This window comes from Arachis hypogaea, chromosome 17 (genome assembly GCF_003086295.3).
Source record: "Arachis hypogaea cultivar Tifrunner chromosome 17, arahy.Tifrunner.gnm2.J5K5, whole genome shotgun sequence".
Taxonomy (NCBI): Eukaryota; Viridiplantae; Streptophyta; class Magnoliopsida; order Fabales; family Fabaceae; genus Arachis; species Arachis hypogaea.
In genome coordinates, this window is record NC_092052.1 from 60,854,319 (window position 1) to 60,880,902 (window position 26,584).

The window sequence follows — 26,584 nt, forward strand, 5'->3', positions numbered from 1 at the left end:
TAATAAACTAAAAATTATAATTTTCTGATTTAACTAGCCTCAGGAACAAAGGAGAAACACTGACTGCTCTGCAGTGCTTAGAAACCAGAAAACAACAGCAGCATACGATATCCAAAATTCTATATAAAATTCAAATTAAATTCAATAATCTTAAAAATTAATATAGTTCAACTTAACATATCCAGGCTTTTTTTTCAATTGGTTTCAGGTCAAAACAATTTTTAATGAAGGAGTTATATAACATAAAAGTTGAGTAATTTTCTGCAGAATTCTGTTTTAAAACTTAATGAACAAATCCCCTTCCAAGTCCCATAACTTACTCATTAAAATATGGACAGTCCTAAAATTTAAATAAAATATGCTAAACATACTTAAATTTCACCTCCAATTGGTTGCATCTCAATATCTATCCAGAATCAAAAGTTATAAACTCTCAAAGTTACTGATTTAAGAAAACAGAATCTAGCTTTTATTACATAATGCATCATCTTTCAAAAATTCATATCTTTAAAACTACAAGTCTAACCATTCTGAAATTTTACGGTATTAAAATAATAGGACCAAAGTTTCATTTAAAAGTGATTCTATCTCAAAATTCAATTCGAAACACTCACAGCAGAGCCAACAAGTTACTGTTGTTCTAAAAATTCTGCAGTAAAAATCGTATTCCACAAATATAACTCAAAAATTCACCATAAATCATATACTTAACAAAAAGGTCTTAAATTCACCAATCATGTTCTTTATATTCCCAAGCTTAATCCAGACTTAGTCTCACGCAATTCCAATCATCACACAATTAGTTATAGCTTTTCAAAGTTACAGATTTCATTTAAAGATAATGCAGGAAATCAGATTTTTCAGTTTAACTTTGAAAATCACAACTAATTCTCCAGTTAATTCAAACTTCTCAAAATTGAATTCCAACAACAAATTTCATCCTAGTTTACTTGGCTTTTACTCTCTTATCATTTCGATTACTGTTGAATATCTGATTTACTTCCAAAGTTTCCATTTAATTTCAAAACTCAGATTCTCAGCAATCAATTCAACATTTCAAGATTCAGCCCTCCAAATATTCTCTAAACCCAACTCCAAATATCCTCCCTGTTACCTCCATCGCGTTCTCTCTCTCTCTCTCTCTCTCTCTCTCTCTCTCTCTCTCTCTCTCTCGACGCCTCTTCCTCATCCCTGTTCAACCGGCACCAGCAGACTCCACCCATCACAATGGCGACGTCTCGGGCAGCAGTGACGGCACACGGTAACGCGCGACAGTGGCGATGGTCCTATCTCATCTCGGTCGCGAGCTTCCTTTTCTGTCTTCGGGATTCTTAGTGACGACGGTAATGACACACAGCAGCGGTGCGTCCCCCTCTCCTTTCTCCGTGTGCAATGGCGCCTTCCTCTCCCTTGCGCTCTTTTTCCCTTCCTTCCTTCTCTCCCTTCGAGTTCCCCGCTTCTCTAGTTTCTTCCCTTTCCTGAACGTATGTGCGTTGTGTTTGATTTAGGGATTGGGGAATTAGGGTTTTATTTAGCAATTTTAGAGTTAGCGTTAATTATATATGAGTAATATAACAATTTTACAAAATATTCATGATAGAATAACAATTTAAAATTCGAATATAATACTATAAAGATTACTTTTAAAACGTATAAGATTTTATCTATTAATTTATTAACGAGCTCAAATAATTATTTCTAATTTAAATTATAAAGTAAACATACTAATCACATTTTATAAAATATGGTTAAACTTGAAATATCAATTACCTAAATTAAATTATATGATATTTCATTATTTTTTCATCATAACTTTAATTTCAATTTATATAAGATAACTAGTTATAATGAAAATTGTGCACAAATACTAATTGACTTAAAATTAAAGTATTTATCAAAATCAATTTAATCATTCCTAATAAATTAATCTCTAAGAACTCAAACTAATAAAATAAGTCACAATTTATTTATAATAGGAGTTACTTAAATTAAAATGTACAATCCTTTCTTATTTTTCAACTATTAAGAATATGAAAAATATTCAATTATAATAAAATTGCTTAAGAATCTTAATTGGTCTAAAATAAAATTATCTCAAATCTATTTAATTATTTCTAATAAAGTAATTTCTAAAATTACAAAGTTTAAACTTAATAAGATAAAATCACAATTTATTCATAATTAGATTTTCAAAAATGCAGGATGTTAAAATAGACGACGCAGCAGAGTGTTCGTGGAGTGAGGCTTGAGGGGGTGGGAACTTAGAATTTTTTACTGCACTACTCTATTACTTTCTATACTTTTGCTTTCAGTATTTTGGTTTTTTTTGCTCTTATATTTATTTAATTTTATTTATATTTATAATTTAATAAAATTTCTTTAAGTTACAAGAATTAATTTTTAATTAATTTTAAAAATCTTATTATTAATAAAAATTATGTATTAATTTTTTAGAAGAATATAAAATAATATTTATAATTTTTAAAATTAATGAATACATACACTATGTAAAAAAATTTAATTTTTGAAACAAAATAAAATTATTTTGAAAAAAATATATATACAAGTTTTTTTATTCCTAAAGTGTTTAACATTTTGAAAAAAAAAAGTTATAAAATATACTTATATTTTATGAAAAATAATTAACTTGTTACAAACAATATTGAATTTTGTGACAAATTAATTTTTTGTTACAAAATAATTGGAATTTTGAAACAAAAAGTTATTTTGTTACAAAACAATTGGAGTTTTTGAAACAAAAAAAAAGTTTGTTACAAAATATTTTGAATTTTTGCAACTTGTTTTTTTTTTGTTACAAAATATTACCAAAACACCATCTCGTTACAAAAACTAACATAATTTGTAACAAAATAAAACAGGTTGTTACAAAATATTATCATGTTTTGTAACAACTTATTTCCTTTGTTACAAAATATTATTATTTTGTAACAATCACTAATTATTATTACAAAATATTATTTTTTTGTGACAATTTTAAATTTAATACAAATTTTTTGTTACAAATATTCCATTTTTTGTAGTAAGTGGAGTAACTGAAGGACAAATATTATTATTTAGTAATATTTGAAGGACCAATTTAATTAAAAAAATCTTTCAGTAACAAATTTAAAAAATATCTTAATTTTTAGAAATTAATTTGAGTATTAACCGAATATATATAACTTCTATTAATTTATATTCCACATATATGACTTCTATTAGTTAATATTCCATTATATTGGTCAAGCCGTGCTACTTGGAATTTGGGAGTAAATCAAATTAAACTCTCATAGTAACATTTATGGTTCATGTACGATTAATCTATTTTATTTAGAGTAGTTACTTAAATTAGTCTCTAAAAATTTTTAAAATAAATATTTTAATTTTTAAAATTAATATATAAAAACATTTCTAAAATTTTATTTTAGTAGATAAATTAATTTTAATTTTATTTTTCGATAGAATAATTATTTAGATCAATCTCTAAAAATTTTTAAAACAAACATTTTTAATCTCAAAAAAATTAATATATAGATCAATCTCCAATATTTTTTCTATTAGACATAACAATCTTCTTTCAAAAAAATAAAATAAAATTATTAGAGATTATTCTATAAGAAATTCAAGGTTAAAATTATTTAATATTTTTGTATTTAATATAATAAAAAATATCATGTTTTAAAAAAATATGTTTGATTAAAAAAAATATTTTAATTTAGATTTCAAAGCATCATTATTCATTTTACTTATTTCTAGCGAAAAGAGTGTATTAATATGCTAATGTCATCATTTACATGCACAAAACTAAGTTAATAATAATAAAAAATAATATATAGTAAAAGTAAAATAGATGAAAGACTATTACGTCTGATAGAGAAAAATATTAGAAATTAATTTGTGTATTAATTTTTATTGATGACTAAAATGTCTACTTTTAAAATTTTTGAGGATTAATTTTGATAATTATTCTATAAAAAATAAATTAAGAACTAATTTATCTGTCGGAATAAAATTTCAAAAATTAATCTGTATATTAATTTTTTTAAAAGCTAAAATGTTTGTTTTTAAAATGATTTGAATAGTCGCTCTTCTTCTTATTTCAAAACGAATTATTGTATTGAGTCAAGTGTATTGGTCTTTTTTGTTTTATTCATATGGGTCTAGTTTTTGTAACCATCTTAAATGTATATCAAAATTAATTCATATATAAATATAAAATTTTAAAAATTAAAAAGCAATTTTACTCTCACTCATACGCGGGCATTTTTATTCTCTCATATTTCTGAATTATATAGGTTAAAATTGTTATATAATAACTAAATAAATAAATAAGAAAGAAGTAACAAATAAAATAAAGAAATATAATGAGAGAGAGAAAATTGTTATTGATGTTGTTGTGTATATTGCTTCAGAACAAACTCCTATTTATATACATATAAGGGGTTACATTTTTCAAACTTTATTAATGATAATCTCTTTTGGTATCCTAAGCAACATTAAGAAATGGGCATCAATCTCTCTTGATATCCTAAGTAACATTGAAAAATGGGCATCCACCTCATATCTTACTCACACTTATCACAACACTCCCCCTTGGATGACCATTTAGGATAATGCCTCGTTAAAACCTTACTAAAGAAAAACCCTGTGGGAAAAAATCTTAGTGAAGGAAAAATAGTACAATATCCTTTAGTGATGGGGACTGCCTCATTAAAAACCTTGTCAAGAAAAATCCAATGGAAAAAAAAACCTGACGAAGGAAAAAAGAGTACAGTCTCCCCCTCTTGTTGACATCATTTAATGTCTCGAAATAGGCGCATCCCAATCTCATGTACCAATCTTTTAAAGGAGGATTTTAGGAGTGCCTTTGTAAATAAATCTGCCAGATTATCACTTGAGCAGATCTGTTGGACATTAATTGTCCCTTGATTTTGAAGATCATGAGTGAAGAAGAATTTGAGATAAATATGCTTTGTTCTGTCCCCTTTGATGTATCCGCCTTTAAGTTGAACAATGCATGCTGTATTATCTTCAAACAGGACAGTTGGAGCTATCTTATGGTCAATCAGTCCACATGATGACAGAATATATTGGATCAAACTCCTGAGCCAAAAACACTCGTGACTTGCTTCATGAATTGCTAGTATTTCGGCATGATTAGAGGATGTTGTAGCAATCGTCTGTTTTGTGGTCCTCCATGATATAGTTGTTCCACCATATATAAATAGGTATCCTGTTTGAGATCTCCCTTTATGTGGATCAGACAAGTAGCCAGCATCTACATAGCCAACTAATTGTGACTTGGATCCATAGGGATAAAACAATCTCATATCAACCGTTCCATGAAGATATCGAAAGATTTGTTTGACTCCACTCCAATGTCTTCTGGTTGGAGAGGAACTATATCTTGCTAGTAAATTCACAGCAAATGATATATCGGGTCGTGTATTATTAGCAAGATACATTAGTGCTCCAATGGCACTAAGATATGGTACTTCAGGATCAAGGATACCTTCATTCTCTTCTTTAGGACAGAATTGATCCTTTTCCACATCTATAGATCTTACGATCATTGGGGTACTTAATGGATGTGACTTATCCATATAAAATCTTTTCAAGATCTTTTCTGTGTATGTCGTTTGATGAATAAAGATCTCATTTTTTATATGCTCGATCTGCAGGCCGAGACAAAATTTAGTCCTTCCAAGATCTTTCATCTCAAACTCTTCTTTTAGAGTTTTTATAATTGTTAGAATCTCTTCAGGAGTCCCAATGATATTTAAATCATCAACGTACACAACAATTATAATGAATCCAGATGCAGATTTCTTTATGAAAACACATGGACATATATCATCATTTTTGAATCCATTTTTGGCCAGATACTCAGTAAGACAATTATACCACATTCGTCCAGATTGCTTTAGACCGTATAAAGATCTTTGCAATTTGACTGAGTATAACCCTTGTGAATATTCATTGGATGGTTTATATATCTTTAGTCCTTCAGAGACTTTTATATAGATATCCCAATCTAATGAGCCGTATAAATAGGCTGTTACCATATCCATTAAGTGCATATGCAGTTTATGATATGCAGATAAACTGACCAAATAACGCAATGTTATCGCATCCACTACAGGAAATACGTTTCTTCATAATCTATACCGGGCCTTTGTGAAAAACTTTGTGCCACAAGTCGGGCTTTGTAGCGCACAACTTCATTTTTCTTATTTCGTTTTCTCACAAATACCCATCGGTATCCAACAGGTTTAACATCTTCTGGTGTACGGACTACAGGTCCAAAGACTTCACGTTTTGCAAGTGAGTCTAACTCAGCATTTATGGCTTCTTTCCATTTTGGCCAATCATTTCTTTGTCGACATTCTTCGACTGATCTTGGCTCAAGATCCTTACTTTCATGCATGATATTTAATGCCATACTATATGCAAATATTTCATTGACAATTGTCTTATTTCGGTCCCATTTCTCTCCTGTAAAGACATAATTTATCAAGATCTCGTCATTTTCACAATTTTCAGGTACCTGAACGTCTTCTGGCGTTAAAACTATATTGGAATTTTGGACAACTACAGGTGTCTCTACTATGTCTTTTTCAACAGGAATAGTATTTACCTATTTTCGCTATCGAGGATTTTTGTCTTTGGAACCGACAGGCCTGCCACGCTTCTGGCGTGTATTTGCTTCGGTGGCAATTTATCCAACTGGGACATCAATTCAAATTGGGGCATTTTTCGCTGGTATATAAGACTTAGTTATCCTCTTTGTATAGGAAAATGCATCAAGCAATTCATTTGCTATTCTTTGAAAATGTATAATCTTTTGAACTTCTAGTTCGCATTGCCCTGATCGAGGATCTAAATGCATCAAGGATGATGCATTCCAATTAAGTTCCTTTTCAGGAAGCTTATTCTCTCCCCCTAATATTGGAAATTTTGATTCATTAAAATGACAATCTGCAAATCGGGCTTTAAATACATCTCCCGTTTGTATCTCAAGATACCTCACTATAGAGGGAGAATCATATCCAACTTATATCCCCAATTTTATTTGGGGCCCCATTTTGGTGCGATTAGGTGGTGCAATGGGAACATATATCGCACACCCAAATATTCTTAAATGGGAAACATATGGTTGCTGGCCAAAAGCTAATTGCATAGGAGAGAACTGATGGTAACTCGTTGGCCTCAATCGAATAAGTGTTGCGACATGTAAAATAGCATGCCCCCAAACCAAGCTTGGGAGATTTGTTCTCATAAGTAAGGTCTAGCAATTAATTGGAGGCGTTTAATAAGTGATTCTGCTAACTCATTTTGTGTGTGAACATAAGCTACTGGATGTTCAACACTTATTCCATTAGCCATACAATAAGCATCAAAATCTTAGGAAGTAAATTCACCAACATTATCAAGACAAATTGCTTTGATTGGATTTTGTAGAAATTGTACTTTTAATCGAATAATTTGAGCAAGTAATCTCGCAAACGCCAGGTTGCAAGAAGATAATAAGCACACATGTGACCATCTCGAAGATGCATCTATTAGGATCATAAAATATCTAAAAGATCCACATGGTGGATGAATAGGTCCACATATATTACCTTGAATCCTTTCTAGGAATTCAGGGGACTCAAATCCAATCTTTACTGGTGATGGTCTTAAAATTAACTTCCCTTAAGAACATGCAGCACAACAAAATTCACTAGTTTTAAGAATCTTCTGGTTCTTTAGTGAATGACCATGGGAGTTTTCAATAATTCTCCGCATCATGGTTGTTCCCGGATGACCCAATCGGTCGTGCCAAGTTATGAATTCATTTGGGTTAGTAAACTTCTGGTTTACAGTAGCATGTGATTCAATTGCACTAATTTTGGCATAATATAACCCAGATGAAAATGAGGGTAACTTTTCTAGTGTAACCTTTTTATTTGAATCATGAGTTATGATACATAAGTACTCATGATTTTCCTCATTCATTTTTTCAATATGATATCCATTTCGGCGAATATCTTTGAAACTCAACAAGTTCCTCAAAGACTTGGTAGATAATAGTGCATTATTTATTACGAATTTTGTTCCTCCGGAAAATAAAATTATAGCTCTTCCGGAGCCTTTTATCACATTACCTAAGCCAATGATAGTATTAACGTACTCTTCTTTTGGCACAAGATGGGTAAAATATATATATCACTTTTAAGAATAGTGTGCGAACTTGCACTATCCGCAAGACAAATATCTTCAGAATATGTCCTTGCCATTTTTCTTCAAAGACAAATAATAATAATAATAATAATAATAATAATAATAATAATAATAATAATAATAATAATAATAATAATAATAATAATAATAATAATAATAATAATAAAATGAGTAGAAGTACATACACAGTAAAATTATTAACATGAATACTTAACAAACACACATATTAAACTATTCCATCATTGATCAAATGGCCAATATTTATTTCAAAATCTTTAAAGAAATTAGATACATCATAATGAGTGGTGGAATTTTCATTATCTGAAACAAAATTTGTTTCATTTTCTTTGTCATCTTTTTTCAAGGATGCTTGATAAAGATCAACTAAGTGCCTTGGGGTACGACAGGTACGTGACCAATGGCACTTTCCACCACAACGGAAGCATTTTTCCTCAATTGATTTACTTTGCCCATTGTTTCTTTCTTTATCCCACTTCTGGTGAGATCCTTTCTTGTGAACATAATTTCTTTTCCTTCCATAATTTTTTTTGTTATTAAAATCTTGCCCTCTTCTGGGATTATAAGTTGTCGCATTTGCTTCAGAAAATGGGGCGGCGCCAGCTGAGCGCGCTTCATGATTTCTTAAGAGCAACTCATTGTTGCGTTCAGCAACAAGAAAGCAAGAAATTAGCTCAGAATATTTTTAAATCCTTTTTCTCGATTGCTACTGCAGGAGCACATTCGAGGCATGGAAGGTCGAGAAAGTTTTCTCTAACATATCGGGCTTGAGGAGGTATCACCGTCTTTTGATTATTGTACCTTTCTTCAAGGTCTTTCCACAGATCTGCAGGATCTTTTAATATGGGATATTTATTTTTCAATCATACGTCAAGATGACGATGAAGGAAAATCATAGCTTTGGCTTTATCCTTTTGGGATGTATTATTTTCAGCCTTAATGGTATCTCCAAGATCCATTGAATCAAGATGGATTTTAGCATATAGTATTCATGATAAATAATTATTCCCAGATATATCAAAAGTATTATATTCAAGATGAAAGAGCTTCAACATAATAAAAATTTGTTACCTGAAGTCTTCCTAAAATATCGTTAGAGCTTCGTGCTGATAACGTGTTATATAATAACTAAATAAATAAATAAGGAAGAGGTAACAAATAAAATAAAGAAATATAATGAGAGAGAGAGAATTGTTATTGATGTTGTTGTGTATATTGCTTCAGAACAAACTCCTATTTATATACATATAAGGGGTTGCCTTTTTTAAACTTTATTAATGATAATCTCTCTTGATATCCTAAGTAACATTGAGAAATGGGCATCCACCTCATATCTTACTCACACTTATCACAACAATCTATTTTTCTTTTTATTTTCAGACGCAATTCTCTCTGCTATTATCTTTATTTCACTATTAAAAAGTTGTTTATTATTGACAAATTTTAAGATAGAATTTTACTATAAAACATAAAAAATATTCGACAAATTTTTTATTAAAAAAATTTAAAAAATTTTTAAACTATTACTGACAAATTACAAGATTTACCGGTAATTTTATCGATGTAATCGGTTAATAAATGTATCGCAAATTTAAATACACAATCTCGAGCTCCATTCACACGAGCCTCCAAATTTGACCGTTCATACCAATAAATCTCCATTCACTCTCTCCGTCACACAAGCTTCTTCCACCGCTGCCACCACCGCTCGCGTCGCACGAGATCTCTCTGTCACCTCTTGCATCACACGAGCTCCCTCCACCACCGCTCTCATCGCGACTACTTCATTTGTTGCCATCGTCGCATATGCTCCCTTCGTCGCCATCGTCGCACGAGCTCTCTCCACCGGTTCTTGTCGCGTATGCTTCCTTCGTGAATTTCAGGTATACTCTGTTGCTTAGAACCGAGCTCAATTTTTCTGTGCCAATTTTAGGTTTATCATACTCTGCTTCATTAATCCGGCTTTGTAGTATCTGCATAAGGTCCAACCAGGCCCAAAAGGAAGAGAACCAGATGCCCAACCTTCAAGACGTGGACATCCGGCGGCCACAACCCACGCCTGTCATCCCCACTTGCTTCCAAACACACGCCCGGCAGCCATCTCCCAAGCTCGGTGGCACTTGGTTCCCTAGAAGTGCAATTGGGCCACACCCAAAATAGAAGACTCCAAGCCCGGCGTGCAACACTCCTCAACACCCAGGATGCAACAATTAAGACCTAATTTCAATTATACAAATCATTAAAAGAATTAATCACATCCGAAGATTGAAGATTCAACATTCAAAGAGATTAGTTATTGTTAATTTCTTCTCGAAAGATAAATATTTGATCGTTAGGATTTGTTTCTACTTGATTAGATTTGAATTATTATTTTGATTTGAATTTGAAATAGGTAGTTAGCTATCTTATCTTTCCGAAAGATAAGATTAGAGTTAGTTTCGAATTTGAATTCTAAATAAAACTTAGGATATAAATAAGTGAATCTTGTTCAGAAGAGGGGGCATCATTGATAAACCCCATTTCTAGAGTTTATCTTGTGCTCAATTTAGGATATTTTATGACCTTTTACCCACATTTATTCAATGAAAAAGCATGATTTCATGATTGTCTCCTAATTTGTGCTTAAGTGTGAAAACATACTTTTAGACCCTTAATTTGATAATTTTAATCTTCCTTTGATTTCACTAGATGCCTTGATATATTTGTTAGTGAATTCATATTAGAAAGGCTAGGAATGGATCAAAGGGATGGACAGGAAAAGCATGCAAGAGGAGAACCCATGAAAAAACAAGGATTTGGGATGCTGAGATCGACGCGCACGCGCAGAAGATGCGCACGCGTGAAACAATGAGGTCGCATGGCAGCGCATACGTGCACATGACGCGTACGCATGGATAGAAATTTGTCAAGCGACGCATACCCATGACCCACGCGCACGCGTCGGTGCTCGCACGTGACCCACCTAAAGTGAATCTGCTAGGGGCGATTTCTGGGCTTCCTAGGCCCAAATCCAACTCAGCTCTGATGCTATTTAATCCAAGGATTGAAGGGGAATCAAAACACATTAGACATTAGATCACATTAGTTTAGTTTAGTTTAGTTTTGGAGGGAAAGTTAGTTTCTAGAGAGAGAAGCTCTCTCTTCTCTCTAGAATTAGGATTAGGTTTAGGTTAATTTCTTAGATCTAGATCTACTTCTTCTCTTGCTTCAATTTTTCTTTTTGCTTTATGAATTCTTATGTAGATCTCTATTTCTCTTTCAATGCAATTTATGATTTCCATGTCTTTTCAAGTTGCTTTGATTTTCTATTATGGATCTATTGCCTTTGTAATTAGATCTCTCTTTAATTCTTGCAATTCATGTTGTTTACCTTTATTTCCTTATATGTGTTTGTTGAAATGCCTCTTTTAGTTATGAGTTAGATTTTTCTCCTCTTGGCCTAGGTAGAGTAATTAGTGACTCTTGAGTTATCAAACTCCTTTGTTGATTGATAGTTAGAAGTTGCTAATTGACTTGAATGCCACTAAAGCTAGTCTTTCATCATGATTAGGCTAGGACTTGTGGAATCAGGTTAATTCATCCACTTGACTTTCCTCCATAGTTAGAGGTTAACTAAGTGGGAGTGATGAGCGGATAATTAATACGCTTTTTGGCATTGTTTTTAGGTAGTTTTTAGTATAATTTAGTTAGTTTTTACTATGTTTTTATTAGTTTTCATGCAGAATTCATATTTCTGGACTTTACTATGAGTTTGTGTGTTTTTTTGTGATTTCAGATATTTTCTGGCTGAAATTGAGGGACTTGAGCAAAAATCTGATTCAGAGGCTGAAAAAGGACTGCAGATGCTGTTGGATTCTGACCTCCCTGCACTCGAAGTGGATTTTCTGGAGCTACAGAAACTCAATTGGCGCGTTCTCAATTGCGTTGAAAAGTAGACATCCAGGGATTTCCAGCAATATATAATAGCCCATACTTTGCCCAAGTTTTGACGACGCAAACTGACATTCAAATGCCAATTTCCTGCTCTATTCTGAAGTTAAACGCCAGAAACAGGTTACAAACCAGAGTTAAACGCCACAAACAGGCTGCAACCTGATGTTTAACTCCAAGAGAAGTCTCTACACGTGTAAAGCTCAATGCTCAGCTCAAGCACACACCAACTGGGCCCCGGAAGTAGATTTCTACATCGTTTACTCATTTCTGTAAACCCTAGTTACTAGTTTAGTATAAAAACTACTTTTAGTGATTTATTTCACATCTTTTGATCATCTTTTGATCATTTTTGAGACTATCTTTGTATCACTTTTGAACTCTTGATCACGTTTAGGGGGCTGGCCATTCAGCCATGCTTGGACCTTCATCACTTATGTATTTTCAACGGTGGAATTTCTACACCCCATAGATTAAGGTGTGGAGCTCTGCTGTTCTTCATGAATTAATGCAAAGTACTATTGTTTTTCTATTCAACTCAAGCTTATTCTTATTCTAAGATATTCACTCGCACTTCAACCTGTTGAATGTGATAATCCGTGACACTCATCATCATTCTCACCTATGAACGCGTGCCTGACAACCACTTCCGTTCTATCTGCAATAGCTTGAGTGTGTATCTCTTAGCCTCCTGGTTCACGACGCATGGTTGCCTCTCCTGACAACAGAGCCCTCCATTCCGTGAGATCAGAGTCTTCGTGGTATAAGCTAGAATCAATTGACAGCATTCTTGAGATCCGGAAAGTCTAAACCTTGTCTGTGGTATTCCGAGTAGGATCTGGGATGGGACGACTGTGACGAGCTTCAAACTCGCGAGTGTTGGGCGTAGTGACAGACGCAAAAGGATCAATGGATCCTATTCCAACATGAGTGAGAACCGACAGATGATTAGCCCTACGTAACCCGTAACCGGACCATTTTCACTGAGAGGACGGACGGTAGCCATTGACAACGGTGATCCCCCAACATACAGCTTGCCATGGAAAGGAGTATGAATGATTGAATGAAGGCAGTAGGAAAGCAGAGATTCAGAAGGAGCAAAGCATCTCCATACGCTTATCTGAAATTCTCACTAGTGAATTACATAAGTATTTCTATCTTATTTTATATTTTAATTATATTTTAATTATCAAAATCCCATAACCATTTTAATCTGCCTGACTGAGATTTACAAGGATGACCATAGCTTGCTTCAAGCCGACAATCTCCGTGGGATCGACCCTTACTCACGTAAGGTTTATTACTTGGACGACCCAGTGCACTTGCTGGTTAGTTGTGCGGAGTTGTGAAAAAGAATTGAGATTATGAACGTGCGTACCAAGTTTTTGGTGCCGTTGAGATCACAATTTCGTGCACCAGGGAGCAATGGACAAGTTTTGTCACAATTGAGGACGATAATGAGGATAGGACTTCTAGTTCTCATACCTTGCCAAGAGCTTTGTTAGTTGTTAGTTTATTTCCTTTGCCATTTATGTTTCTTGTCTCTTAATTCAAAAACCCCAAACATACTTCTGATAAACCCCGATTTCATGGTTTATCTTGTGCTTAATTTGGGAGATTTTATCAACTTTTCTCACATTTATTCAATGAAATATCATGGTTTTGTAATTCTCCCTAGATTTGTGCTTAAGTGTGAAAACATACTTTTTAGGCCATAAAATAGCTAAATTTAACTCACTTTAATTCTATTCGATGCCTTAATATGTTTGTTGAGTGATTTCAGGTTCATAAGGCAAGTATTGGATGGAAGAAGTGAGGAGAAAAGCATGCAAAGTGGGAGAACTCATGAAGAAATGAAGGAACCGCAAAGCTGTCAAGCCTGACCTCTTCGCACTCAATCGACCATAACTTGAGCTACAGAGGTCCAAATGAGGCGGTTCCAGTTGCATTGGAAAGCTAACATCTAGGGCTTCAAAATGATATAAAATTTACCATAGTTTCCTGACGTATAGGAGCGCGTACGCGCACATGACTCGCACACGCCGATGGATCAGCGTGGGTCCATTTTGGGCAACTCGTTGGGGGGCGATTTGTAGCTCATTTTGGGCCCAATCCAACTCATTTCTGATGCTATTGAACCCAAGAATTGAAGGGGGAAGGAACCAAACAGTCATAGTTTAGTTTTCATGATGTTTTAGGATAGAATTCTAGAGAGAGAGGCTCTCTCCTCTCTCTAGATTTAGGATAGAAATTAGGGTGAAGTTAGGTTAATCACTCTCAAATTTCTCTTTCAATTCTTGTTTTGATTTTAATTCTCATTATATTTTAGTGTTCTATGGTCTTAATATTCTTAGTTTCCCTTGTTAATTTCTTGTTTTGCTCTCTTTTATGTTGATGAACCATTGTTGGATCTTAATTTTCCTTAATGCAATTTTATGTTTCCATGCTCTTCTATGTTTATCTTCATTGTTATTGTTGATTTCTTGCTTATGATAGTTATGGATTTTGTTAATTCTTGAAATTTGTGATGCTTATTTTCCTTGCACATTAGGTTTTTGATAAAATATTTTCTCTAATTTTTGAGTAGTTTTCTTTGCTCTTGGCCTAGGCTAAGGGAATTGAGTGACCTTGAGTCATTGGGTCTCAATGATTTGGTGATTTGAGAACCCTTGGTGATCAATTTGATACTCATTGACACCAACCCACTACTAATCTAATTAGTAGATAGGTTGGAACTTATGGATTGATGTGATCAAAGCCATTTGACGTATTTCAAGTCTACGAGTAGATATTACGTACTTAAGGCTTTTGGAAGTAGACTTAATGAGCTTGGTTCCTCATAATTGTCAATACAAGGTTTGTAGACAAGGATGGTGATCTCAATTACCTATGTCTAGCCAAGAGTTCTTTTCCTTTATTTTATTAAGTTCTTATCATTTACTTTCTTGTCATTTATTTTTCTTGCCAATTATCAAATCAAACCCCCCACATCTTCATAGCAAATAATTAAACACTTCATTGCAATTCCTTGTGAGACGACCCGGAGTCTAAATACTTCGGTTATAAATTCATTGGAGTTTGTACTCGTGACAAAACCAAATTTAGTTTGATTTGAGGATTGACTATTGGTTTGGACTATACTAACAACGGAAATATTTTGTGGAATTTCGAACCGGTATAAATCCTTGAAATCAACTTCATAGCCAATAATAAGAACACTTTATTGCAATTCCTAGGGAGAACGACCCGAGGTTTGAATACATCGGTTATTAATTTTAGGGGTTTGTTACTTGTGACAACCAAATTTTTATATGAAAGGATTATTGTTGGTTTAGAAACTATACTTGCAACGAGATTTCATTTGTGAAATTCTATACCATCAAAATTCCATTCATCAATCATCCATCGAATCACACATCTCTCTCATAATTAGGATTAGTTTCTTTTCTAGCATGAGTTACTAAACCTCCTCCGTTGAAGGTCACGACCTCTGTTTGGTTTAAGGATTAATAATATAAGTGTTTTCTTTATTTTAATTCATGCTCCTTTACTTTTTCAAGATTGAGTTTTGTTCTTCATCAATAATGGTTAGAACTATTGAGAAATATTCTAATTCTATCTTAGATTCTGATTTTATATTTGGAAAAATTAATTTCAGAATTAGCTTAAGCTCATCTCACAATCTTCACTTATCTAGAACTGGTTTGAATAAGTGACATATAATTTAGCTAGCGATAGTTCTCGAAGATTGTGTGGCTTAAAATCGAAACTGTTCTTCACCTCTTCTCTCGATTAGTTGATCAAGGGATTGACGATTAATTGGGTTTAAAGAAATTAAATCACCAAGGGATTGGGGTTTGATTATAAATGATTTGTTGTGAAAAGACTTTTGTGTGAATTAAATAAGAAAGCATAAGCATTATTCTTCCAAGAATCAAACATCTCGGATGCCTTCAATATTCTCATCTATTGATTTTCTTCCAACTTCAAATATTCTCCCAAGTCTCATCTATTGGCAAAGCTCTTTGTGACAAGAGCTAGCATCAATCTAATGCCTCTGTCCATGATGAAGAGGCTACAAATTGAGGAGGTGAAGCCAACCAGAATCTCATTGCAACTAGCCGACCGATAAATGAAATTTTCACATGGGATAATGGAAAACGCATTGGTCAAGGTCGAAAAGTTTATCTTTCTCACCAAATTCATCATCTTTGACATGGAGGAAGATGATGATACCTCCATCATCCTAAGAAGACCATTTTTAGCCACCGGACGGGCACTCATTGACATCCAAAAAGGAGAGCTAACACTAAGGGTGCATGAAGAAAAAATGGTTTTCAATATTTTCAAAGCCATGCAACACCCTAGCAAAATAGAGGATTACATGACAATTGACTTAACTAACACCTTAGTCCAAGAAATTGTGGATGAAGGAACCCCTTGAAGACCCTTTGTATCACATAGATTCTGAAACGAAAGAGAAGCTAGACAATAAATGTTTAATGGAAGATGGCACTGGAAGGTGCTATGAGGCACCCCAAGCTCCAACCTAGAAGACTCAACGTCAAGCAAGTAACATTAAAGAAGCACTTGTTGGGAGGCAACCCAACTGATGTGGATTTTACACCACAATACTACCGGCAAGTGCATTGGGTTGTACTAAGTAATAAACTCACCATGAGTGAGTGTCGATCCCACGAGGATTAACGGACTAAGCAAGCAATGGTCAATCGATTAATCTAGTCAGACAATCAAAATTAGATTTTTGAAAGGCTTGAACATAAATAGCAATGTAAAAAAGCAAACAGTGAGTGTTGAAAGGTAATGTGATTAAAAGAGTTAAGGTTTTAGAGATGTTGAGACGTCTGGATCAATAATTTTTACTTTCCACCTTGATTATGCAAAGATATTTCCATGGCAAATCATTAGTAATTAAATCCTAATCCCTTAGTAATTCAATTTCTCTTTAACCTAATTAATCGCTAATTTTTTAGTCAATTACTTAAGAAAAGAGTTGAGCACATTCATTAATTCATAAGCCACACAATTCATAAGAATCTCCCCTAGTTGATTCGTTGTCACTTATCAAGTCTAGTTTCAAAATTTAAGAGTTGTGAGAATCGATTTTCAAGCTTAATTCAATTAATCAACTTTTCCAAGAAGTTAAAAGAATTCAAGTCAGAGAAGAATTGTTTCCCAACACATTCAAACCCTTTAGAATGAAGAATGAAAACCTTTTCTTAAGAAAGTATCAATGCATTAATCAAAGGTTTGAAAAGCTAGAATATTAGTCCATAGGAATCAACAGAGCTTCTAACCTTAATTAGGGAGAATTAGTTGCTCATGTTCTTCAGAGAAATCCTAGAATTATGAAAAGTAAAAGTGCCCAAGAAGTGGTGCGAAATTTATAATCCACAAACTAACCGGCAAGTGTAAGGGGTCGTACCAAGTAATACCTCAGGTGAGTGAGGGTCGATCCCACGAGAATTGATGGACCAAGCAACAATGATTAAGTGACTTACTTAGTCAGACAAGCAGAAAATGATATTTTGGGATTCAAAAGCATCAAATAGTAAATCAGGAACTCAGAAAGCAAACAGTAAATTTGGTGTAAGAAATATGTGAGAGAACAGTTAAGGTTTCGGAGTTGTTTACTTTCCGGATTTCTATTTCTTACCAACTATCTTAATCATGCAAGATTCAATTCATGGCAAACTGTAATTGACTAAACCCTAATTCCTTAGTAATTTAGTCTCCTCTAACCTAGTTAACCGCCAATTCCTTGGTCACTTAATTTCAGTTAGGGGTTCAAGTCCAATTCTAGTTTATTAGCCACAAGAATCCTAATTACTCAAATATAAGAGGATTATATGTCACGTATCCCATTAAGTCCAAGAAATTAGTATTCAGGAGGAATTACTTTCAAGCTTTTGTCCAAGTAAATTACTTTTCCAAGATTTAACAAGAACGCAAGTAGAAAAAAGGATTATCTTCCAATATACCCTAATCCCTAAAATGAAGAACAAAAGCAAATCCTTGAAATTGAAATCAATACATTAATTAAAATAGAGTGGCAATAGTATTAATCCATAGAATAAACAAAGCTTCTAACCTTAACAACAAAGGTTTAGTTGCTCATGGAGAAAATAAACCCTAGCAAAGAAAAATGTCCAATTCTGAAAAGTGCGAGAGAGGAGAAGAAGAAACCGTAAGCCAATATCTCTTCTCCTTTTATATCTAATCCTAATTAATGTAAAATATATTTTCTAAAAACTAAATAATTTTCTTTCTCATTGTAAATAAAATAAAATTTTAATCAAAATCCTTGAAGAATCACGTTGCTGGCCTTTCTTGGGACGTGAGAACCACCCTAGATTCTGAAGCTGGCGCCAAACTTGAGCTGGACCAAGTTTGGCGCCACCCAATCTGCACGTGAGTGTCATCCATATGTTGATACTGGCGCCAAACTTGTAATTCCCAAGTTTGGCGCTACCATGGCAGCAGCAAATGGAGACCTTGTGATGATCATGGCGCTAAACTTGGAGATTGTCAAGTTCGGTGCCACCCCTTGGATTGTTTAAGCTCTATTTCTTTTTCTAATCTCTGTCAAATCCGTCCGAACGCTACCTAAAATAAACCAAGTTGCACACAACTCAAAGTAGCATTCATAGTGGCTTAAAATACCTAAATCTTAATTAAACTTAACAAATTCAAATACAAATTCACTAGAAAAAGATAAGAAAGATGCTCACGCATCACAACACCAAACTTGAATTGTTGCTTGTTCTCAAGCAACTAAAAATAATATAAACTTTAGATGTGAATTTGCATGAGAGTTGAGTTTTCAATTAAGCTCCTGTCTATCTCAAAGTGGGGTTAACAATACTGAAACCCTAAATAGTTTCAGCATCTCACTATCCTTTGAATCTTAGGAATGTCAATGTCATTTGAAATTAGAATCCGGATAACATTATGAATTCTCTTGCCTTTTTACTTCGAATTAATCCTTAAACACAACATTTTTCTTTTCTTTTCTTTGATGCTTTGCACCTTGAGCCTAGCCGTGACTTTAAATACTTTATCTCAAGCTTTACTTGACTCAAAAACACCACAAGCACTTAACTAGAGAACTCTTTGAGTTCTAATTTCTCTTTCAATTGCTCTCAGACAGTGGTGCTCAAAGTCTTTGGCATACTCTGTATCTGCACCTGGCCTCGACTCTTAGTGCTTTGTCTCAAGGATTACTTGACACATTCACACCACAAGAATATGGCTAGGAAAATAACTTTTTGAGCTTTCAATCATACTTAACCTTCCTACCCATTGATGCTCAGAGTCTTGGACCTTGCCTTTTATTTTCTTTTTATTTCTGCTGTTTCTTTTGCTTCAAGGATTAATTTCTTGTTTAATTTAAAGAATTCATAATTGTTCTCTAAATTACTGTTCCTCATGTATCAACATCCTTTGATCCAAATTCAAATATGCACTATTCATATCATGCATTCAAAGTCACAGAAAACACCAACATATTTAAGTAAATAAGACTACTCTTAAATATAGACTCAATTTCTCATGCAATACATCACTTATTTTCTTTTTCTTTTTCGATTCAAGCTCCGTGAGCGGTACATGAGATATTTTTTTAAATTAAAAACAAACAACGGAATCAAATTAAAGCCTAAGAGATTGAAAATACTAAAGATCATGCAGGCATTCAAAGCAACAGAAAACAGGAATATAACATAATAGGAATGGAAGATAAATAAGAAGTGAAAAAGGAACTAAACCACCTCAGTCACCCCGGTGGGGGTCTCTCTCCTCAGGCTATGATCTATATAGTCCTCTCAGGCGCCCAAAGTCATGTCTCAGCTGAAAAAGCTCATGGTGCTGAGTATCTTGCTCTGCTGCCAACTGATGGAGAAGAGTGTTGTGAGTGAGCCTGTGACTGTCCTGTACTTCTCTCATCTAATCGAGAGAAGAAGTAAGCTGTTTCCAGCGGCTGTCCTGTGTCATCCTCATCTGCTCAAGAGAGGATGTGAGCTGCTGCCAGTACTCCTGAGACAGAAAATAGTGTCCCTGAGGTAGGGGAGGCTGGTCCTGCTGAGCCTCCTCTTCGGCTTGCTCTCCTCTGTGGACCTTCTGGTACTCCCTAATATATTCCATAGTCTTTTTGGTGATAGGCCTCTCAATTGGAATAGGAAAATCATTTTCCACCTTCACCCTAGCGGCTTCACAGAGGCAATAGATAAGATGTGGGAAGCCCAACCTAGCATGTGTAGAGGAGTTGGAGGCAATGCTATAGATCTGCTGTGCAATGATGTCCCCTACCTCCACCTCCTTTCCCTTCATAATGCAATGAATCATAATAGATCGGACCACAATGCATTCAGACCAGTTGTTAGTAGGCATGATAGACCTCCGGATGAAGTTTAGCCATCCCCCAGCCAAAGGGAGAAGGTCACTGCTCTTAAGTTGGTTCGGTCTCCCTTCCGAACCTATTCTCCACTGGGCCCCTAGAATGCATATCTCAGCAAGAACTGGGTCTAATTGCTAATCTCGGTTCACCCTCTCTCTGTAGCATTCTGCCATACGATTAGGGGGTGGCAAATGGAGGGTCTCTCGGATACTCCTTTGACTGAAGTCAAGGATTTTTTCTCTCACATAGCTCTGGTGGTTCTTCTCATTGACTCCAACGACATCCTTATAGGTGACCCAAAGATTGCCATAAAATTCCTAAACCATCAATTATTCGACCTGAGTGTGCGGGTTGCACAGAACTTACCACCCTTGCCTCTCAATCTGGAACTGAAATTCCGGATACTCGTTCGGTTGAAGTGCAATTTTCACTTCCGGAATCATAGCCCTCTTTGAAGTGACCTCATAAAAATGCTCCTCATGTAATTTGGAGCAGAATCTCCTTGAATCATAAGAACTGCTGGCCGGTTCCTTTCTTTTCCTTTTTCTTGAGGTCTCAGTGCTCTTCGGTGCCATGAGATCAAACAGAGAACAAGCGAAGCGACAACATCAAACTTGAACGTTTGCTCGTCCTCGAGCAAAATAAAATGGAGCAAGGAGGAAGAAAGAGGGAAGAGCACACACCTCCCAAGCGTTCAGATAACGCTTTTCTAATTACTCTTAAGGCACATCTAGTATTACCAAAGGCACCTGAGTACAAGCCTAAAATGTCATATCCTCAAAGGCTCCAGAAGACTTGGAAGCGTAACTGTTAACTTGGTATAAATAAATTTTTATTTAATACATGAAAGAATTTTCTTCGTTACTAAATTAAAATAAACTAATCCATAATACCACTACAAATTTCAACACCTCACTCGTACTTTTTACAAATTTATGCAAACATCAATGGCAAAAAAAGAAAAATTCACGTCTCTTGTGACATAGCGTAAAAAATCTACATCTAAATAGATTTATACATATATTAATATGCATATGTATTCTTTTTAACTTCTATTTTTGTATTTTTTGCAATACATAAATGATAAAAAAAAATTATTTATCATGTAGTCCCAAATCCACATTAATGTCAAATTTGTGTTTGTCCCTTCTAACTTCCCTTCACAGCCAAAAACAATTTACTATTCTTTTTTTGTTGATAAAATTTATTATTCCATTCACTAATTATAACTTCTACAGTACTGTTTTTTTTTTTTTTATTTAGTTATCATCAAATTTTAAATCGCAACACAGTATCATTCGCAGGGAACTCGTTATCATAAATTTTAATTTACTTCATCATTGCCAGATTGCCAGATTTTTTTGCATCCCAAACTTCTCAAACATGTCTTGGCCCATTTATGGGAGCTGATCTGCATCACACACACCTGGCCCAACCATAATTCGGCTCGGCTAACCCAACAAAAAGGCTAGGCCTACAGCTAACGCCTTCACATCCCTGCCTTTAGTTGCAAGCGGACACAAGTGAGAATGTCTGTATCTGTACACTTCTCAACTGCTCCACCCGTTGCATACCCACTGTGAACTCCTGCTCTTGGTGTACACTCAACAACTTCCCACGATCTTAGCCTCTCACAATCATTTATTATCTGGGTGGTTGCTAGGGGTGCACATGGGCCGGGTGAAGCCGGGTTTGATGTGACCCAGACCCGGCCCGAAATATACACCGGGTCTATTTATTAGACCCGAACCCGGCCCTAGACCCGATGAAACCAATACATTTTCGGGCCACAATTATATCGGGTGAAAACCGGACCGTTAACATTACATTACGTTGATACCTTCTTGTAAGCTAGCATGTAAAAATATCCAAATTTCCAAGACTCCAACCATTAGTTAACATGGTAAAATTCACTTAGAAAAATATAACAAAAACCAACCCTTCTTCAAAATTAAAGTATAACCACAATCAATACTAAAGCATAACCACAATCAATACTAATATTGTCTAATAATACCAAATATTTAAATCAATACAAATAACACAATCTTATGTATTAGTCTAAAGTCTTATGCATTCTAAACATAAAATATTAATTTATAGTCTTATAATGACTAATAACACAAAATATTAAGGTTTACAATACTTAAATTCCACATAAGAATAGTCATGAACCATCACTAATAACACAAAATATTAATTGTGTATGATGACCGGGCCACCGGGCCACCGGGCCAACTTCGGGTGACCCGAGCTATGGCCCGGACCCGACCCGAAATAATGATCGGGTCTATTTTTGAGACCCGTACCCGACCCTAAACCCGATGAAATCACACCAAATTAGTCCTTAAAGTGTTCGGGACCGGGCCGGGTCTGTGCACCCCTAGTGGTTGCTCCCTAAGCTGCCATACCTGAACATCTTCCATATATAATAGATATAACAAATTGCACAAATGAAATGGTAGAGGGCCTGAAATCGTTACCTTTAAATAACCGCCAGTAACATGGCAAGGGTAAAAACGCTGAAAATTCATGGATTTTACACTGTTTCTTTCACTTTAGAGGATCTAAATCTAGTGAAATACGATACAAGTACAATAGCTTAACCTGATTTAAAAAGAAAAAAGAACATAAACCAAACAAGCACCCTACAAATGGCTTGGGGCAATTTGTTTCTTGAGCAAACACTAATGTACAGCGAAGTTTCAAAGACAGCAAAAGCCTAAACAGGAAGAAGCCATTTTTAAGTGAGTTTATTTGTATGTAAAAGGGAAAGTGACATATTTAACACTCGCATCCTGTTGATCGCTGTTGACTGCTGTTTCCAACATCAATCGTGTCTGGCAGGTATCTTTAATAAGCACAGATTATCCACAAGGAGAACAAAACCCCAAAACGTTATTATCAGTGTCATATTCAAAGATTAGAATTTACAAATATTAAAAGTTCTATCACGGCTGGAGTAAATATCAAATAACGCTTTGAAGATGTTTTACTTGAAAGAAACTTTAGCCATACAGCAATATTCCAGGATATAGAGGCAGATGAATTCAACACTCATTCTAAAATCAGGCATCAGTTGTGTAACACCAACTAATTCCAGCACCAGCAGTAACAAAATAAGGACAAAGGAGGTAGAACATGCCATTCAATATATTATCCAAATCTTATCCCAATTATTACTCTTCATATTTACCTATTTAGAGATACTTAAGTACAGTAATGGATTATGTATATGTAACTAGCCTTCTTCCCATTGAAAACCTAAATTAATAATTCCAAAAAATAATAAACAGAAACATGATCCTTATTGGATGATTAACAACGACTTTTGATTGATAAGGGTGTTCCCGTTGCCTACCAATAATGCTAAGTTTTAACCCAAACCAAAATTTAATCATACACAGATCCTTTGATTCCAAGATATTACTATATATATAGTTTGGAACTTTTAGGACTCCAGCAATCACCAATATCATCCACAATCAAATAGCAACAAACTCTGTGTGAACTTGCTTACATACATGATAGAAGAGAAGCACATGTTTAGGAACTTACAGTTCTTCCTCTTCACCGCTTTTCAGGGCATCCTTTGCTATGCATTGGAATGCTTCTTCAACATTAACGCATTCCTTGGCGGATGTCTCAAAATATGGAATATTTCCTTTAGATGCACACCAAGCTCGAGCCTTCTTTTCTGAAACCTGCAAACAAGAATTTATGTGTTCATATGGTGTCTGATATCAATGAGTTTTGGAAAGAACGAACAAGAGAGAAAAAAAAAAGGTTAAATAATATATATAATCATAGTAGCAAAGCATACCACTCTACTGTTCCCACCATCAATATCAATCTTGTTTCCTATAACAACGAAAGGAAAATTCTCTGGATCTGAAGGACTTGCCTGCCAACGCAACCGCAGATTTACTAACACATAATTGTTAAACCGCAAAAATTATACACAAAAATGAACACAGGCATGCCTGAATCAGAAATTCATCTCTCCAGTTGTTAAGGTTTTCAAAAGATTTCATTGAATTAACATCATACACAAGAACACAGCAGTCGGCACCACGATAGAAAGCAACTCCCAGACTTTGGAATCTTTCCTGGCCAGCTGTATCCCAAATCTGCAAGGTTAAGAATATATTTTAGACAGAATAAAGTTTCCATTGTTGCAACAAATCGTGTTACAGAAACTAAAAGAAGCTAAGCATGATCGAGCAGTATCCAATGCACGAACCTGTAAGGTGAAAAGCCTGTCTTCAAATTGCACTTCTTTGGTTAAAAAATCTGCTCCAATGGTAGCCTTGTACTGATTACTGAACTTCTTATTAACATATCTAAAATACATATGTAAAGGAAATACCTACTCCAAACCCGCAGCTTACTACAGTATAAATATTTTTTTTTTTGGTGTCTGTGTAAATAATGTAATACTGTAATTAATATATAGTGTTGAAATGTGAAAACATTTTAAGGTATGAAAAAAAAAAAAGAGTACCATAGGATACTGGTTCATCAAAGATGTCTTACCCACCCTGCAAAGTTAGTAACAGTACTGCGTCAAATACACTGATTTTGAACCACCGAAGACCGGTGTTTGACTGCTTCTAAGAACTCAAACAAATGCAACATAAACAGTCACATAGAGCAATAGTTATAAATACTAGCAGGTAGAAAATCCGAAAATGTAGATCTTAATTCCAAATGATAAGTAAGCTCTTTGGACACAAATAAGAAAGAAAAGTTCAGCAGAAGCAGAGGAATAATTTAAGATAAAAAAAAATGATAGGAATCAGGGAAACGATTAGAGCAAAAGTGAGTGCCCTAGAATTGAGAGGCGGAAAGAAGAGACGAACCCGCTGTCGCCGAGAATGATGACCTTCAACAGAGTTCTTCTTCGGGAAGGCATGTTAACAGAATAGATCGGAAAAAAAGGTGTTTAGCGGCGAGAAATTGCTTTTGTTGTGACTTGTGATTGAGTTTAATTTCTTCAAATTTGGTCGATGAGCGAAGTTTCCGTCTACGGTGTGCGACCGCTCACACTTTCGTCGCTCCTCAGCTAGCTTCTCCTTTCTTTCTTTCCTCTGTCTCGTGCTTCAGCTTGACACTGCCCAATCCAAGCAAGCCTATACCTGATTTTTTTATTTTTTCCGATTTTTATTTTCATTTTATTTTGTCTTTCAGATTAGTGGCCAGTGACAACTTGAACATCACATCACCAGACACCAAGAACGCCCAATGCAAAATCACCTTTTAGAACTGGATAATTTTTTTTTCTTAATTTTATTTTATTTCATAGTTTCAATTCTTTTACAATCATATTTTGAACTAAGTATCATTTTCTACTTAAGAATGTTCATAATAGTATAATACTAATAAATTCAGACATGTTACATATAGAAGTCTTTTTGAGTTACAAGTTTTACAAGTTAGCCCAAATCTAACAAAAGCGACACGCACCACACTCACCACACTCGAACATAAAAACCACGCGCTTTAATCACCGTTTCGTTTTTCTAAAAGCACGCGAATTATGACAAACTCTTCCTCTTCTTCTTCAATCAATACCCAAACCGTCGATATTCAAACCACATTCTAAACCAACTATGATTCTGAAGAAACCTTCCAACTCCTCACGAAAAGTAGAAGAAATCAAGTAGAAAGCATAGAAATCTCCATAAAAGAACACCAAAAAGAAGGAACAAACATTATTCAAAGTATTGTTTTACTGTTCTTCAAGGTTTTTCACATTTCTGTTTCTGATTTCGAAATCGAGCACTATATTGTCAGTATTTCTCTCTCTATTTCTTCTAGGTTCTTTTAGGTTTTACTGTTCTTCTTAGTTTAGATCTCATATTACTGTTCTGATAAAACTGTTCTTCATTTACGCTATCTTACGTACTTCTAGTGAATACTTTAATGTGTGTTTTGATCTGTTTTGGTACATATTTTAAGCATGTTTACATGTTTTTTAAGTAGGTTTTTGCATGT

The 26,584-nt window shown here is 34.4% G+C and overlaps 1 protein-coding gene across 1 annotated transcript; it reads right to left on the reverse strand.

Annotated features, from left to right (window-relative positions):
• Positions 1-23,046: 23,046 nt before the first annotated feature.
• On the reverse strand, positions 23,047-25,854 carry LOC112765614 (ras-related protein Rab7). The gene is made up of 7 exons (XM_025811505.3): positions 25,450-25,854; positions 25,102-25,128; positions 24,831-24,930; positions 24,571-24,717; positions 24,411-24,491; positions 24,146-24,291; positions 23,047-23,438 (listed from the first exon to the last, which is right to left on the reverse strand). Exons 1-7 carry the CDS (start codon positions 25,500-25,502, stop codon positions 23,372-23,374), a joined length of 621 nt encoding a protein of 206 aa, XP_025667290.1. The 5' UTR covers positions 25,503-25,854; the 3' UTR covers positions 23,047-23,371.
• Between the last annotated feature and the right edge of the window lie 730 nt (positions 25,855-26,584).

Excerpts from the sequence above, each read along its gene's own strand:
- LOC112765614 (XM_025811505.3), bottom strand. The coding sequence starts at position 25,502 with ATGCCTTCCCGAAGAAGAACTCTGTTGAAGGTCATCATTCTCGGCGAC. Across the intron at positions 25,129-25,449 it reads ATCATTCTCGGCGACAGCGG|GGTGGGTAAGACATCTTTGA; the intron begins GTTCGTCTCTTC and ends CTAACTTTGCAG. Across the intron at positions 24,492-24,570 it reads GAGATGAATTTCTGATTCAG|GCAAGTCCTTCAGATCCAGA; the intron begins GCATGCCTGTGT and ends TTGCGTTGGCAG.